The sequence below is a fragment of the Heteronotia binoei genome, chromosome 1, assembly GCF_032191835.1.
Source record: "Heteronotia binoei isolate CCM8104 ecotype False Entrance Well chromosome 1, APGP_CSIRO_Hbin_v1, whole genome shotgun sequence".
Taxonomy (NCBI): domain Eukaryota; kingdom Metazoa; phylum Chordata; class Lepidosauria; order Squamata; family Gekkonidae; genus Heteronotia; species Heteronotia binoei.
The window spans coordinates 207,838,513-207,856,668 of record NC_083223.1 but is presented as its reverse complement, the minus strand read 5'-3'; the positions used below and the strand labels follow the sequence as shown (position 1 = coordinate 207,856,668).

At 42.0% G+C, this 18,156-nt stretch overlaps 1 protein-coding gene and 1 long non-coding RNA gene across 2 annotated transcripts in view; one reads left to right on the top strand and one right to left on the bottom strand.

Annotated features, from left to right (window-relative positions):
- LOC132577381 (uncharacterized) overlaps nt 1–11,957 on the bottom strand; it is a 50,815-nt gene extending 38,858 nt beyond the window's left edge. Inside the window, exon 1 of the long non-coding RNA XR_009555824.1 lies at nt 11,218–11,957. This is a non-coding gene — a long non-coding RNA (uncharacterized LOC132577381). The remainder of the gene's footprint in view (nt 1–11,217) is intronic.
- Nucleotides 11,958–12,077: 120 nt separating this feature from the next.
- The window catches only part of PPP2R5A (protein phosphatase 2 regulatory subunit B'alpha), an 82,275-nt gene continuing 76,196 nt past the window's right edge, over nt 12,078–18,156 (top strand). The window contains exon 1 of the mRNA XM_060247126.1: nt 12,078–12,760. Within this exon, the coding sequence (XP_060103109.1) occupies nt 12,610–12,760 (151 nt within the window). The 5' untranslated portion in view covers nt 12,078–12,609. The remainder of the gene's footprint in view (nt 12,761–18,156) is intronic.

The window sequence follows — 18,156 nt, the reverse complement described above, 5'->3', positions numbered from 1 at the left end:
AAAGGAAATCAACTGTTTTGAAAAGAACCTTTTAAAAAAAGTTTACAACAAAAAGCAACCTAAGTAGAAAAAAATTACTTGCATGAGAGCTGTTTATTGCCTTTTCCTCCCTCCCTTCACATCTTGGATGTTTAAAATAGCATGATATAACAAGGCATTTCAAAACTGTCTCAGAAAGCAACTTTTCAAATACTTCTTTCTGGAGGCAAATATAGGATAGGACAGGGATTAATTGTGAAAGTCACTTGCCAGAAAGCAGCTGAAAAACCCATTTTCAAATGTAAAATAATATGAAAGATCATTAGCAATCTACATGATCCACATTGCATTCTTTTCTTATATATGCAAAAGGACAGCTGTTGAAACATTTTGCAACAGTCTGTTAACTCCAGACATGGGTTCAGCTAAGGCCAATAGCACTGTTTGAAAAATTCCAGCGGAGTAGTCTGCTCCAGCCTGAGTAACCAAGTGGTTTGTGACACCGTAAAGACTAAGGCAGGGGTGGCCAACGGTAGCTCTCCAGATGTTTTTGGCCTACAACTCCCATCAGCCCCAGCCAGCATGGCCAATGGCTGAGGCTGATGGAAGTTGTAGGCAAAAGCATCTGGAGAGCTACCATTGGCCATCCCTGGACTAAGGAATTCAATTGTGGCCTAAAGAGCTAGATCCCACTTTATGCACAAAGTGTTAAATTCAATTGGCAGAGAGATATATATCCAAAGCTATAAACAGTGGGAGAGTTGGATGGTGGGGTGAATTATTACAAAGAAATATTTGAAAACCCAGTCTGCCAGCTTAAGGTGAGTGCCATTACATGGCAGGGCAATGCAGATCTAATCAAACAGTCCACTCAGAATAGGTATGGATCACTCCCAACTGTACTTGTAAAGAACCACCCAGTCTTTTACCACCTTCAGACTGGTTTAGTACTTCCATCATATCCCTGGATTTAGATGGAATGGGGGAAGGGCGACAGAACACACTGCATGTCATCCATATGTTGGGGATTCTGTACTTCAAACTCCACATGCTTTCTCCCAGCAGTTTCATGTAGATATTGAAAAAGATGGGAGATAAATGGGACCTTGGGGGGAAAAAACCACCAAACCCATGTGCAAAAGGTCAAGGAGAGCAAATTAAAATCTCCTAGCATCAGCCTCTGGGATCCATTCTCCAGGAAGGCTCAAAAGCAATATGGGATAGCACTGCTTAGGGTCATATTGGCTAGGCAGTCCAGAAGAATACCATGATATCAAATGCTACTGAGAGGCTGAGAAGAATCATCAAGGACAGGCCTCCCTTTGCAAGAACTATCACACCTTGAGTCAAGCACAATTTCTCTTTCCAGGCTTTAAAAAATAGCAAGTGGGATGTGTGACTGAGGTATGCTTCCTGACTGGCCAAATGGGGTGTGGGGACAGTTTAAGATCCTGGGGATATTTCCAAATAAAGAAATGGAGAGAAAGTTACCAGTTGGTAAGAGGGTTGTTTAAGGGCAATCTTGATTTGACAGGAAGCTTTGGTGGGCAATTTCAAATAGTTCCAGCTATACTTGTTCCAGCTGTATTTGTGAGAAATACAAGTGTGGGTACTGGTCTCTCTCTGGAATAATAATTATGTATCTACTTGAAGGAAAGTCAAGTATTTTCTCCCCAGGAGTGCTACCAGGAATTTTTTTTTTAAATTAGAACAGGGTGTTCATTTAATACATTCAGCATAGTTGTCCATCTAGGTAAACATGGCATCTTCTTCCACACAAGGTAATTGGATTAGGAGCAGTCTAATGATGGAGATTTGATTAGCAAAACCCACTGCATTTGTTTTGTACTATATCATTTTTATTTTTTCTTAATACTGGCTGCCCACAGTCATTAAGTGCTCCACTTGGAAATGATTTCTAGCAAGTACTAACTCATGCCAAGAATCTTCTAAGAAGCTGACAAGATGCTAAGTGGTAAACTTTCTGCTAGATGGATTGCATTGTTTTACAGTGCATTGGTAATAATCTCTTAGTCTCATGGTTCCTAACTCTTCTGTATGAAGATCAATCTCTTATTTGACAGATTAAATTTTCTTTTGAGGCCTCTGTATTCCCATCATGCCCCAACAGCAAACCTGCATATTACAGAACTGCTGCATTTCTGCAGATCTAAATATTTAACAATGGCAACAGAAATGAAAGAATTTCATGTACCGTACTTTCTATTTCAAGTAATATGATGAATAACTTTTGAATATTTGCTGAATTTATTTCAGTTCCAGTCTCCTGGTTTAAGATTAATCCTTTGTTATGCTTGTATGTCATTTTTTTCCAAGGTGCTTAAAGCAAATTTTAGCCTTGTAGGGTAGACTATGAAGTAGATTGTACCAAAGGCCACACAATACGTTTAGCAGCTTAGAGTCTGAATTTAGATCTCCCACAACTTAACCCATGTTCTAGCCACTGAAATACAATGGTCACAAATACATCTGACTATGCAGAATTGTGGCTACAATCACTTTACAAGCAGAAGATGAAGTAGTAAACCACTGTACCATTTTACACAATGGTACATGGAAACAATTAAATACTCCTAATTCAAAAAAGTACCCAGCTAGCGCAGTGGGGAAGGCAATGGCAAACCACACCATAAAAAGTCTGCCATGAAAATGTCATGATGTGACCTCAGCCCATGGATTGGTAACGATCCGGTGCTTGCACAGGGGACTACCTTTACCTTTTTAACTAAAAAAACAGTACAAGATTGGAAAATGTGGAGACCTGGCCAATAGAATCATTAAGAGTCAAACACAACTTTTTTTTTTTCCCAGGTTAATAACTGTTTTATTGGAAAAAGTTTTTATACAACCAAAGCATAAGGTAATACAAAGAGTACATGTAATTTGATGAGTACAACCAATCAAATACAACTAAAAAAAGGGAGCGAAGAAAATATTTGGCAGTAAACAATACATCATGGCTAACAAAAACCATATACATTAGAATAAATAAAAAAGAAAAGAAGAAAGAGGAGGGATAAACCAACGTCAAGATTACAAAGTACAGTAATATAAGAAAATTTATAACCACAAGAAGTCTTTGTAAAGTTTACTTTTGTTATGGGAATTGATGTAGAATGGGTCACTATCAATTTTTTCCAGTATGGGGAGCCAAATGAGTCAAACACAACTTAATGGTCCATTCATGGTCCTCCATGGTCAAGTTGGCTATAGAGAGGCTTAGACTTACGTAAATATAGAAAATACAGGCTTTTTTTTTTTAGCAGAATGCACAGGAACACAGTTCTGGCTGGCTTAGTAGCAGGGGCGTGTGGCCTAATATGCAAATAAGTTCTTGCTGGGCTTTTTCTAAAAAAAAAAAACCTCTGAGAAATCGTATTTTTCTTAAAATAAGTTGATAAAATAACTGATTCAACATCATTGGGTTCAAATTACAGGCTTAATAGTACCAACAGTGAGTGATTATAAACAGGTGGTGTGATTAAATATCATATGGCATTGTGTGTATAATAGCCAGAAGATCCTAGGATTGTCCGGCAGCTTCCAGTTCTGGCTCTTAGTGTTGTGCAATGGTGAGCTAGACTTGTTTTCAGGGGCTGAGAGAACTGCAACTGGCCCAAGGTCACTCAGCTGGCTTCATTTGGAGGAACTGGGAATCAAACATGGTTCTCCAAGATGGGTCCACTGCTTTTAACCACTACACCAAACTGGCTCCCTAGCTGGTGTGATGCTTTCTGAGTGACCTTGAGTAATATACACTTAGCTTAATGTACCTCACAGGAGTGCTGTGAGGGTAAAATGGAGGGAGAGGAGAAGGAGAAGAGTTCAATTTATATCTCACCCTTTACTTGGAGTCTCAGAGTGGCTTGCAATCTCCTTCCCTTCCCCTCACCAAAACAGACACCCTGTGAGGCTGAGAGAGCTCTGAGAGAGCTGTGACTGACCGAAGGTCACCCATCTGCTGCAAACAATGTAAGCTGCTTTTCTCACTGGGGAGAAAGGCAAAGTATAAATGAAGTAAATAAATAAATTCACTTTATAGTAAATGTAAGCAATCAGGATCAAATAAGAAAACATATTTGTATGTGATATTTGGCAATGATACCTGAGCACTTCATTAAAAATGATTTTGATTAAAATAAAGACCCAGAACTGTAATTAACAAATCTACTATAATATGAAATACTTCCAAAACTAATTTCCGTCTGAACAAATTCTCTAATAGATTGCAGCACAGTGCAAATTGAAGACAAACCATGAGCCCCAACAAAGTTGATCTCCTGATCTCAGTTCTCCTCCCTGTCTCAAATCATGTGATGCAATAGAGATAGCAGATGGTTTCTCAGACAAATTGTTCTTATATTATTTAAGGACTTGTATATATTGAAAGCCAGAGAGTCTGTACAATTTGCAGTAATCCTGTGGCCCTACCAAAATTCACATATAATAATAGTCCCTCTAAAATTACCCTAAAAACATATATACTTACAGTAAGAAATGTACGTGGTGTGTCTGTCCTAATTATCTGTCTGGTTCTGCAGTCCTCAACCCTGGACTAGTGGCAGGGGAGGAGGAGTGATTCCTTGAGTTCTTCAAATTTCAGTCTTCCAAAGCAAACTTTAGCAGGCACTGACTGAGGGTGGATTAGGCATTTTACTGGTCTATCAGTCATTATGTTCACCAGTGGACATCGTCTCTGAACTGGCAGAGGTGCTTCTCAGGTGTGGTGCTGGAGTGTACTGGGAAAGTGACTGTACTGGGGGACTTCAACATTCCTATAGATAGAGGATTCTTCACCAGGCCCAGTCTGGCCTTCTTTCAAATTGTGAGAGCCTCAGGACATGCAGAAGTCATACCTTGAATTTAATCTTTTGTACTGAACCCTTGAGGAAAGGTTTGGCTTCAGGGCTGAATGATATTGACAGGCTCCTGGGATCTGTGAATTGTGCTCTGGACCCCTGTCTATCCTGGTTGCTGGAATAATGTAAGAACCATATTAACAAGTCATTGATGCCTACCATAAATCAGTTACTGATTCAGTGTGCCTTCCCTTGGCTGCTCAAAGGGCCAGTTATCACTTTGTCTCTAATCTGCCCTTTCTGGGCATGTTGACTTGGAGGGCAGCAGTGGACCAACTCCAGTCAGTCTTGGACAATTCAGGTACTCTGAACTTTTTTCAGTCTAGTTTCAGGCCAGCCTACAGGACGGAGATAGCGCTAGTGGTTTTAGTTGATGATCTCTGCCCAAACTGTAGACAAAGGCCATTCCTAATTGCTGCTTGTATTGGATTTACCGACTGCCTTCAGTTCTGTAGACTGCATCATCTTGTTAAAATATTTGGAAGCAGTATTATGAGTTGTGTTCTGGATTTGTTTAAATCAGTCGTTATAGGCAGGACTCAAAGAGTTTCCAATATAAATGAATAATCAGTGTGCAGTTTATCCTGTGGAGTCATGCTATTCAGTCTCTACATAAAGCCTTTAGGAGAAGTCATTCATAGTGTTGCATCTGGATGCCATCAATATGCTGATGATACCCAGCTCTGACTCCCTCTATCAAGATTTCCTGGTGATATGTTAGAGGTCTTGAGCTATTGTCTGATTGCCATAGAATGAACAAACTGAAAATGAACCCTGATAAGACAAAAGTATCCTGGATAAAAAGCCTGAGGTCTTGATATTGTGGTCCCCACTTTCAGTGATGTTCAACTGATCCTTGCTGACTCAGTCAAGAGTTTAGGCATTACACTGAATCCAGCACTAGTGTAGAGAAGCAAGTTCATACAGGTGCAAAAAATATTTTCTTCCAATTTAGTTTTGCCCAGGAGATAGCCCCTACCTTGACTCACCCAATCTAGCCACTTTGATCCATACCATGATAGCCCTGAAATTAGATCACTGTAAAACAAGCCCCCTCTGATCTTAGAGACTCCAGCTGGTGAAGACTACTGCAACTCAGTTATCATCATGATTAATTACTCTGTTCAGATTTTAGCTTGTTTCAGATTTTTGTAACCCTAATCCTATCTCAATGCTTATCACAAGGTCACATCTTGATTACAGACCTACGCTATGTAATCCACTTTGACTCTCCATAAGAAATGCGTATTATAAATAATAAAATAAATGAACACCACTGAGAAAGTTTTGCTTTAGTTGGACTCCATGCTCCCCCATCTACTAGTAATTTGGCATCTGATATCACACTATATACACTAATACCGCTATATAATGTATTTCCCTGTGTCCACTTCCTTCCTCCTCAAAGCACAGAGTCAATTCTGGCTTTCTTCTATCTCTTTAGAGCAGAAGATGCTTCAAGGCAGCCAAGTAGTATTACTTCTGTGCAGGCCTTGAATTCAGCAGGAGTTCCCAGGAGCGCAGCTCCTGAACTTTTCTGAGGGTTTCCTCTCCTCCTCCCCACCTACCTTCCTTGCCCACTGAATAGTAGGTGCAGCTACATAACAATGCCTGGAAGAGCTCCACCGCTTATTTTTCTACAAAACGATCCCTGTTTGTGTGTCTCCATTTGGAAACAGCTGCCTTCAGGCTTGCCTTGGAACCACCAAAAGCTTTATGTCTGGCCTCAGTCCTCATTGTAGCTCTTCTGAGGCTGGCTACATCATGCATGTCCAGTCATTAAATGATGGTGTCAACTAGCCATTTTCAAAATTCCAGAAGTGCACAAGGGCTCAACAAGATAAGGGAACTGTTGTAAAACTTTAGTTTGCCCATGGCAAGCAAGCAAAAGCTTTGATGTCTTTGACTATTTATTTTGTAAGCTGCATTGTTTAATGTTAGCCAGTTGTATTAATTGTTACAGCTTTATGTTAACTATTCAATAATACTGTCATCACCGTACAAGACAGATAATTACTATTTTGTTAAGGAAATGGAGGATGGGAGATGCCCAAGACACGCTGAGAAATATATGGCTGATCTGAATTTTGAAGCCAGGACTCTCAGGTTCTACAAAGAACTATTCAAAGGATGTGGAAGAATGAACTCCCTCTCCCTAACCAGAGAGAAAGTGCATAGTGCAAATATTGAGGTGTCAAAACTGAAGTTCATCACAGATTTATTATATTTATCTCCTGCCCTTTACCCAAGTTCTTACTGGCATAAAGCATCATCTATCAAACCTTAGATCTTCCAGATATGACATCACAAGACTGCCTCACTTGCTCATAATCACAAAAATACTCAATTTGTGCTGAACTATTCAGCATATGAAGTTGAGTACATTAATAGTCCTCAAGAAAAAATTTCCTTGGCAATAGTATATTTCCTTTTCTTGTGCAAAGGGAGTATAATAAAAGCCCCAGAATTAATGCAAATGAATTAATCATGGGCCTTTGAAGTCAAACCTTAAAGGAATATATAGATTCTTGGTTGTGGCTAGAACACAAATTATCTACTGTTCACTTTGGAAGGTCTGAGGGGCTCAGATTCCATGGCATTTAACAGTAATTGTTTTCACAATGATACTTATTTGGTTTCTGCATTTTGTGCACAGATGGAAAGGCCTCCATTGGCTATAAAACTCACTAGGCAATGTTAGGCAATATGCTCTCCCTTAGCCTTAGCACCACATATGGGGATAAAGCTGGCCTGCCTTTCAGAGTAAAGATTAGTGGTGAAAGTACTGAAAACATTTTACACTAGTTTTTCCAGGTCATAAATGTCGTCAGACTGGCGTTTTTCCAACTACACCAGGTTAGGCAACTAGCCCCCTTCCTGCCTCACTCTGACTTAGCCACTGTAATCCATGCAACAGTCATCCCTAGGTTAAACTACTATAACTTGTTCAACATGGCCCTACTCTTGAAGCTGACCCAGAGGTTAGAACTGGTCCAGAATGCAGTGGCTTGGGTTCTTACAGGAACCTCGTTAAAAATGTACATTCAACCTACGCTTCGACACCTGCACTGGCTCCATAATGAATACCATGTCAGATTTAAGGTTTTGATTTTGACCTTTAAGGCCCTTAATGGTCAGGGACCAATGTACCTTCAGGACCACCTCTCCCAGTATGTCTCTCAGAGAGTGTTGTGCTCAGGTGAAAAAATTGGCTGGATGTCCCTGCTGTCCTCAACCAGAGCAAGAGCTTTCTCTGTCCTGGCTCTGATCTGATGGAACTCCCTGCTGACTGACATCCAGGCCTGTGGGATCTACTACAATTTTGCAGGGCCTGCAAGGCAGAGATGTTCCACCACGCATACGGTTGAGGATAGCAATGGTATGGTTAATCCTCTCTCCCCTCCTTCCTCTGCTGATTGGGTTAGAAGACCTGTAATTATGGTGCCTTAGGATCCAGGACCATGTTGAAAAGCTCTTAATTTTAACAGGTTAAATTATTATGTGCTTATAACTTGTTGTACACTGCCCTGAGCCCACCATCAAGGTCAGTATTAGTTGTAGATTTTCTGGACTGTATGGCCATGGACTTGGCATAGTAGTACCTGACATTTTGCCAGCAACTGTGACCAGCATCCTTGGAGGTATAACGCAGAAATACAGAGTTCTCTGTGTAAAAGTGAAAGGAAAGAAAAAGAAATGGTAGGAACTCGTATCCACTCAGGAAAGTGGGGAAAGGCCAAGTCATTCTCTTGTAGGAATTTCCCAGGCTGTGACATGTTAAAGGAAGAGCTTTCCTGAGGAGGTTCTTTTGTATATGGAGCTTTCCTTAGGAGGTCCTTTGCATATGGAATGTATCTTATCTCAAGTGCTGTTGTAAGCTGTGGAGCATTTTGTGTTTTCTAGGACTGGAAACCATGCCCTATTCCAGGGGTGGCCAATGGTAGCTCTCCAGATGTTTTTTGCCTACAACTCCCATCAGCCCCAGCCAGCATGGTCAACGGCTGGGGCTGATGGGAGTTGTAGGCAAAAAAAATCTGGAGAGCTACTGTTGGCCACCCCTGCGTATTTCTTTTTAAACTCTTTTCTGTTGAAATTTTCTTTCCTGTTGAAATTGTGTTTATGTTTGTGGATTTCAAAGGTCAGTATTGTCTACTCAGACTGGTAGCAGCTTTCCAGGGTCTCAGGAAAAGGTATGTCACATCACCTGCTGCCTGGACCTTTCAATGGAAGATGCCAGAAATTGAACCAGGGACCTTCTGCATGCAAAGCAGGTGTTTTTTCACTGAGCCACAGCCCCCTCCCATACATGAAGATGCCTTATACTGAATCAGACCACTGGCCCATCAAGGTCAGTAACGTCAACTCAGACTGGCAGCAGCTCTCCAGGGTCTCAGGCAGAGGTCTTTCACATCATCTACTGCCTGGTCTTTTCAGCTGCAGGTGCTGGGGATTGAATCTAGGACCTTCTACATGCAAAGCACATACTCTTCCACTGAGTCACAGCCCCTCCTCAACACAGCTCTCCTCTCAACACAGAAGCATCAAATAATGCAACAGGAATAGAAAGATTTATATAGAAGAATATGTACTCCGGTCTCAGGCCATTTTGAGGTTTATGGATCAAAACCAACACTTTGATTTCCACCAAAAACACACTGAATGCTAGCGAATATGCTGAATCCAGCAAGTCCCATTTAACAGCCCTGAAAATTCAGCATAGTTTTATTCCACTTTTCTATCTAAAGCTCTACAAAAACTTTTTAGAGGCATGACCACATAGAATATGCTGCAATGTATTGATGAAGCTCTACCCATGAGGCACTTGCTAGCACAACAGAAGTCGGTAAAACTGTTTTAATGTCATTTGAGCCTCTTATCAGGGTAAGATAGCACTTCAGAATGAGAACCTGGTTTTTACAGGACAGTGTAAACCTGTCTATTTTCAGATCCCACTAAAAGTACATTAACTCTGTAGCAAGGAGAGGTTCCATGGGTGCAGCTTCTTTATAGTGCAGACATGAAAGAAAATGTGACTTTGTTCCTTCCCAGAGTTTTTAATGGAATGGGATCTGATAAAGGATTGAGAAATATACACTCACTACTTTTTTCCTAACCCAGAAAGAACATAAACTGAGAACTTTATTTCAAGCTTATATAGTACTGCTCTCTGCAAACCCTCTAGAAAAGTGTTACAGTGCAATCCTAAACACATCCCAATGGACTAAGGGTATAAACCTGTTTAGGACTGCACTGTTAATGGAGAAAGTACATCTTGCACAACTCTCAGTACTACTAATCACTGAACAAAGCATGAGTTTTAAAAGTCTTCAGAGAAGGATGAAGAGTTTTGCAGATGTATTTTATCATGGCCTGGCTACATTTTCTTTCTGCCACCATTCAGAGAAACTCATTGATCCAAAGTTAATAATAATATATTTACCCTAACATACCACCGAAAGCAGGTGTTCCCAACCTTTCCAAACCTGTGGGGAATTCTGACACAGGGTGGTGGGCATAACTGCAAGATGACTGCTGCAAGAAGCAGAGCCAACCACAAAATTTCAAAGAGTGAAGACATGTGTAACTCCAATAGTAACTCTTCAGCATTTCAGGAAGAAGCTGTCTAACAGGATGCCTTTTACAATGAAAAGCTTGTTTAAAAACATTTTCTTGTGTACACACAGCTTACCTGCAGTTGCACTGTGAAGATCCTTGTGCTACAGTGGCAGCTGCTACCAAAGCAACTTTTAAAAAATCTGTATAACCAACCAACTCTCCAACGGCCAATCAGAAGCCCTGTAGGGCAAAGGCCCCACCTATACCTGCCTACTTTCTAAAAACACTTGGCGGGCACCATGGACCCTATGGTACCATATTGGGGACCCCTGATCTAGACTGACTTTTTATTGTTTCATGTACAAGCTTTTATTCGGGGAAAAAAACGATTACATGAACACATGAACTTTATTTGGGAAAAAAAAAGATTACATGAATGCAACAGACATTGTGACACAACACACCCATTAGTCACTGCTTCCCTTAACATGGCTTCATGACAGGCTGATATTCAATAGGCAAAGTCTCTACTTGTATTTTAAGGTGCTAAAATCCTGCAGAGAAGTGGAAAAAACCTACCGTAATGAAAAATATTCGTAAGCAGTAGGTTTTTAAAAGCCCGGGAGTGCCTTCAGCCTCAATGAGCACCACAGCCAGATCAGAGGGAATGGAACTATAGTCTATAGTAACCGGGCTTCTTCCACCCATGCCTACGCAAGTGCCATTAAACATTGCACATATTCAGGTCACAAGCAAACAAGAAAATAATTCGGCCCACCAAGTTGGGACGAGCATCACTTACCAGTGGGGGTAAACAAAACTAACTGGTCCTCCTTGCAAAAGGCGCAGGCAGCGCCACCGGTACCACAGAAGGCAGCGGAGGGGGGGGGTTCTTTTCCCTCCCCCGACTAAGTTCACGACCAACCAGAAAAAGAAAACAAACTCCATGCTCGCGTGCACAGGCACTCAAGGCGCTTCTTCAACCATTTCCCCGTCCTTCATTGGCTATCCGCTCAACCCAGCCCTGTGCTCGCAGCCCAATCTTCTTTCATTAGCTTCTCCCGCGTTCGACAATTCTGGCGTCACTCTCTCGGTTTCCTAAGGTCGAGTTGTTCCAGGTCCCCGCCTCTGAGGTAATTTGTGGCGCTTCTGCTTCTGGATTGGTTAGTTTCGCTTCTGCCAGTCATCCTTACACCGGGCTTCTCCAATGGCTGCTGCAAGCGTCTTCTGTTCCTTCCCTCCCTGCTCCTCACTCTGCCCCGCCCCCTTTTGGAACTCTGTCGTCCTTGTGGCTCGTTCGCTTCTCGCAACTTGTGCGGAAGATTCGTCCCCTGGTTGTTACGTTGGGCTGCGCGGAGAGGCTCCGCGGAAGAGGAAGCGGCGTCCCAGGAGAAGTGGTGCTAGGATGGGGCGCACGGCGGGCGAGCGAGTGACGAGATGTTAGCGGAAGAAGCCCGGGGGGCTCTCGACGGTGGCTGAGGAGGAGGCTGCTGCAGCAGCCCAGCCGCTCGCCCGACGGACCGCCTTCCTCTCTTTCCCGGCTAAACTCCGGCTCATGACAGCGAGTTCTTTGCGGGGCGGCCCAGGCAACCACAGCGAGCCTGGCTGAGAGGAATAACAGCGCCTCTTTCCCCTCAGGAGCCGGGGCGCTGCTGACAAAGTTTGCTGCAGGCGGAGACGGCACGGTTGCAGTGGCGGAAAGTTTTCCTGTCTTTTTTCTTCGTCTTTTAATGGTGGCTCTTTCCGATTGAGTCGAACGCGGGAGATTAAAGCGGAGCCTCGGTCGTGGATTAAGAACGTCCCCCCTTTGGAATCGACCCCCAGTTCACTCCAATTTTTGTGTGTGTCTGCCCCCCCCCCCTTGGAAGCCGTTGGGTTTTTCCGCCTTCGCCTAGTTTGGAAGCGACTTCTTCCGTGGGGATTGTGATTAAGAAGCTCTTCCCGTTCTCAACGGTGTTTGTTCAACAAGGTCTCCTTGATTCGATAGCCCTCGGGTCAAGAGCCTTTTTCTTGGTGGGAAGCTCCGCCCTTGTCGGGGCTGCTGGATCTAGAGTCTTCCTCCTCCCGTCCTCGGCAGGGGTATTCGATTAGGTGCCCCCCCCCCTCCGCCTGCTGAGCTTTCCCCTGCTGGTGTGAGATATATGCTTGAAGAGAGAGCCGTCGACCCCCCCTTGTGTCTTCTCCACGCGCAGCCATGTCTGCGGCTATCTCGGCCGCGGAGAAAGTGGATGGCTTCACGCGGAGATCGGTGCGCAAGGCTCAGAAGCAGAAGCGATCGCAGGGCTCCTCGCAGTTCCGGACGCAGAGCAGCCCAGTAGAGCTCGCCCCGCTGCCTCAGCTTAAAGGTAATTTGTTTGGCGGAACTAGCGGTAGGGAGCTCATCTGCCCTCGGGTTACAGGTGCCGCTGGGGGAAAGCACACGAAACAAACGCCGAGCGCCCTTCTTACACGCGCTCCTCCTTTTCCATTTCTCTCGTAGTTGTCTCCTATCATATTCTCCAAAACTAGATTGTTTCTTGTTCGGAAGCTCCTGCCCTCTAGCCTTATTCCTTGCTACTATTCCCGCCCCCTTTCCTCGGGTCTGGTAATGTACGAGTTGTTAGGCGTCTCATTTAAAGAGGGATTAACCGCTTTCTTGCATTTTGAGGATCTTGCATTTTTCGTCATTATGTCTGAGCCCTTGGGATTAAAGGCTTGTTTATCCTACTTTAAAGGAACTGGCATTTGGAATGTTCGCTTTATAGTTGTGCATCTGAGGTCGTAGTGGGGGAGATTTTGAGGCGGGTTGGGGGGACTATTCTGATGTGACATAAATTTACAAAAGAAACTTATTCAGGTTATATATATAAGCCTTATAAAATCCTTCCCCCCCAATTATGTTCAGAAAGCCATACGCTTGCCATCTGTCCTGCCTTTGTAGTGTCTTGCTTGATTTATTCGTTATTTTTTTCTGTTAGAAGTTGAAATGTTTGTGTTTGTTTTTGGAGTAGGAATGCTCACACAGTTTGACTATCAGAAGTTCATAGCATTGTTTGTTTAAACTATCAGCCATTTACTCCTGTGAATTTCTTTATCACTTGTTTGCCTTGGAAGAAACCAGTGCAGAAATATGTGACTTTGCATGGCAGACTGAGATTTCATACCTAAATATATAGTTTTCAGTTTATGTTTTAAATGAGGAAATATGGGCTGTTGCAGCTGTCAAAGAAAAATGTGAAATGTAGATTTAGCAGTGTGTTTTGACCATAATTCTTAATCCAAATGCGTTTTATATCAATGCTATGGTTCTTTTTTTTTTTTTTTAAAAAAGACGTGATTAGAAAGCAGTTTTTCTTGGTAAGCATTCATTTAATCTTGAAGCTTATTTGTAAATGCTGACGTATGTGCTCAGTTTTTGATACCCAGTTGCTGGAAGCTGCTTCACATATTACCAAGTTCTTACATGCAAAAGAAGAAGACTGCAGATTTTTACCCCGCCCTTCTCTCTGAGTCAGAGTCTCAGAGCGGCTTACAATCTCCTTCTCCCCCCACAACAGACACCCTGTGAGGTGGGTGGGGCTGAGAGATCTCACAGTAGCTGCCTTTTCAAGGACAACTCCTACAAGAGCTATGGCTGACCCAAGGCCATTCCAGCAGCTGCAAGTGAAGGAAGACTGGGAAATTGTATGATTTTTTGTCTACGTGCTAGCTTTAATCAATAACAATAGTTGTGGATAGATTGTTTGTATTTGTGAAGGAAAGTCTTAGTCAAATGCAACTTTTCAGTATTCATACATAGGTAAACTACCTATATGCTAGTAGGAGTGTAACATTTTGTGATGTGCAGGATCTCTTTTTGTGTAGAAATTTGCCTCTGTGAATGAAGCAGCCCTTAATTATAGATGGCCCCCATACATAATTTATGTTGACATTCACAGATTCATAGGATTGCATCCCATAGTCTGGGAGAGATGTCCAGATCGCAAGTCTGTGTTAAAAAGTTATGCCAATGAAAACTAAATTTCAACAGAACATCTGTTTAAATTTTGCCTACTCTGAAACTTTGATTACAATACTAATAATTCAGAAAGCAGATTCTTAGTGAAAGAATTCTCATATATAAGCTGCTGTTTCAGTATCTCTTACTATTTTTGAAAATGTGAAGTTATGAGGTGTCATGCACTTTTGTGGCAGATTTCTGGTTTTTGAGCTTGTTTTGTTCCTTCTTCTGGAAAACGGAGGAGGTAGTTAAGACTGGAGGGGAATATGTCTTGCAGGACTAGTAAATCCATGATGATCACCATGGTTGGTATTCAGTATATTCTCCTCAGAAAATGAGCACTAGCAATGGATGGAAAGTGCTATCAAGTTGCGCCTGATTTAAGGCAACCCTGTAGGGTTTTCAAGGCAAGAGGCAAACAGACGGCTTGCCATTGCCAGCTTCTGTGTAACAGTCCTGCACTTCATTGGTGGTCTCCCATCCAAGTACTCATTAGAGCTGATCCTGCTTAGCATCCAGGATCTGATGAAATTGGGCTATCCAGGTCCGGTTGCAGTAGTAATATACCAACATTGATATTTAGCAGTTCTGGAGTACAATTACCTAATAATAAACTAGTTATTGGTTGTAGATGCCCCACTTGTTTGCAGAGATTTCTGAATTGTGGTAGTAGTAATTATGCTAATTCTGTGTACATTTTCTTTAATGTGCATATTATTGTTGCACCAGGCCCAGGTTTGATTCCTCACATGGCAGGTTGCTGGGTTACTTTGAAACAGTCACATACTCTCAGCCTAAGCTACCATGACGCAGGGTTGTTGTGAGGATAAAAGAGGGGAGAAGAAAAGAACAATGTAAGCTGATTTGGGTCCCCATTAGGGAGAAAGGCAGGATGTAAATAGAGTAAGTAAATAAAAGAAAAGAATAAAGCAAGCAAAAAGGTCGTTCCAAGAGTTTACAGTCTGCACTCAAGTGGAGGTGAAGGAACAGGCAATGGTATAAGGGAATATGCCTGAAAACTCTCTTTAAACATATTTAGGTTTAATTTCAGTAGGACTTCACATTATGTAAATAATTGGTGTTGGAAAGTGCTGTCATGTTGCAGCTGACTCATGTTGACCATGTAGGATTTTCAGGGTAAGAGATGTTCAGAGGTGGTGCCTCTGCATAGTGACTCAAGACTTCCTTGGTGGTCTGTGATCCAAATACCTACCTGGATTGGTTTACCATATTTAGCTTCCATGATATTTTTTTTGGGGGGGGGGATTTGTGTATTCTTATGTGCATGTGAGTGTGCACCTGGAAGTCATGGTGACTGACCGCTACTGGGAGCATGTAGGATATTCAGAGAGGTGGCTCCAGTATTCCAAGGAGGTCTTCCATCCCAGTACTTGCCAGAGTCAGCCCTGCTTAGCTTCTGCGATTTGACAAGAGCAGGCTTGCCAGGGCTATCCAGGTCAGGGCTTAGCTTCTGAGGTTTGAAGAGATTGGGTTAGCATGGGCTATCCAGGTCAGGTCCACAGTCAGGGCCAGGTCAGTAATCCACAGTTACACATTAGATTGAAGTACATTAGATTTATTGTTGACCAACTGCTATCCTGTAATTCTTGTGTCTGTGTGTGGTCTCCCACCCCCTTGCTGTGAGTATGCCATGGGAAGGTATGAGAAGGAACCATGATGGACCTTGGTTCTATAAAATATGTCTGGAGTAGGAAAATAAAAATACCTAACTTTTACATTTATGTAGTTAGACACATACTGAATTTAATGTCTATTCAAGCTCATACTCTGATTTATGAAGAGTCTCACAATCCTGAATTTATTTAATCATATTAATCCAAGTTCATGAATGTCCTTGTGCTTGCTTTTAAATTGTGATGATTGTTCACTTATAATGATTTTAAATCTTAACTGCATGCTCATTAACAGATTGGTTAGGTGTTTGAACTGTTCTGTTGTATCAGAGATCTCCAGTAACATCCTACTTCACTGTAAAATGGTTTCAGATTCTGCAGATGTGTCCATAGTCCACTAACGTGGCCTGTGATGTGATAAACCATATTTTGATTATGAACATAAAAGAACTGATGGTTGTTCATTTTGGAAAATTACAACTGATTCTATGTGCAACCTGCAAGTGCTACTGCCCTTCTGGCAACTGCCTCTGACCTGCGTATCTAGGACAAATGTTTTCTTTACCTGTACTGAGAAGGAGGTGGTGTTCTGCAAAACTTTTTGTATGACTTAATAAGTCCTCTGTTCCCAGATTTTTTTCTGTATTTGGGGGAGTTTGTGATTCCAAGGTATTTTTCTTGGAAGGTAGCTCTAAGACTGAAGTGGAAGGATTTTCTTGAGATATCTGGGTATTATACGCAGTCTCTAAAACTGCATATTTATTTGGGGAAAGGTCACTTTTACTGCCTCTGTCCATGAGATAAAGTAATTCAGAGGGAATTGCTTGGCTGATTTAATTGAAGAGCAGTGGTCTTTGGCATTTTTTCTTCCCCATGGAAGTTTATTTACTTTCTTTGTATAACCATACCTTTTTCTACTGTCCAAAGTATGCAACAGCCAAAAGAGATTTCTTAGAAAATGGCTACTGAAGAACTTGGTCATTCCTGATACGTCAAGATTAAGATGACTTCTGAGCAGCCTCTGCAAAAGCTGCATTGTGGATATGGCAAGTTCTTGTTTTACTGTGATTTTTAATTTTTAAATTTTGTTTTATAGTGTTTAACAGCCTATGGGCTGTTAAACTCAAATAAACTTGACTTGGGGTTCTGCAGAAATGCCCAGTGTGAAGGCAAAGAAAATACCCTAACTATCTGTGTGAGATCAGGAGAAAGATTGAATTCTTTTTCACTGGACTTCTGCAGAAGCAGGCACTACTTGTGTCTTCTACAGCATAGAGAGCCAGCCACCAGGCCTCCTCTGCCAAAGGTCCTTGTATATGCCACAGGAAAACCTGAGAAGTTGGTGGTGAGTACGAATAATGGCTGGAGATTAATCTGAAGTAAAATTCATTTATTCCTGCACATGCTAGATATGTTTTGAGGAATACTTTGGGCCTTGTGGTATCAGTACTGTGTTTTGTATTATTGGCTTTTGTTTTGTGGTTTTCCTAAGGTATCACAGCTAATGATAGTGCAATAATTGTAATAGGCCTTATTGCATAATGTTGTGGCATTCTCTGAAAATGCATAGTTATGATGCAGTGTACTACAAACTTGCACAAGGCATGAATGACTTATCAGCTTCCATTCTGTCTGAGCAAAACAGGGTGTAAATCACACTGAATAAATGGTGAATGATGAGATGGATAACATGACAAGTGAGTTAAGAGTAGCATGGTCCTGGTCTCCTTGCAGAAAACAATCCATGTCTCACATATGCATGAGAATTCCATGTATGCAGTAGAACTTACTCCTGGCTTTTCTGTCCTGCAATCCATGCACCGTGTTAAAATCAGCATGTTAAATAATACTTTATTTAAAGTGCTTGCCATATAACAAACCTGTACAGTTTTTGACCCACTAAGATGAAAATGACCCACAATGTATCCACAATGTATTATAGCCTGCCAGATGCTTGGCAGCTTTCCCTGTTTTTGCAGTTTTAGGCAAACAGTAAAATGAGGAAGCTTACAAAATCCCTGATGGGTTGCATTCAGCTTGTGGAGTGGGTGTTCCATGAATTTTAGTTGCATGATAAGTCCTGCATTATAGGATATCGGGAATAGGGAGTGGCAAAATTGGGGGAAAT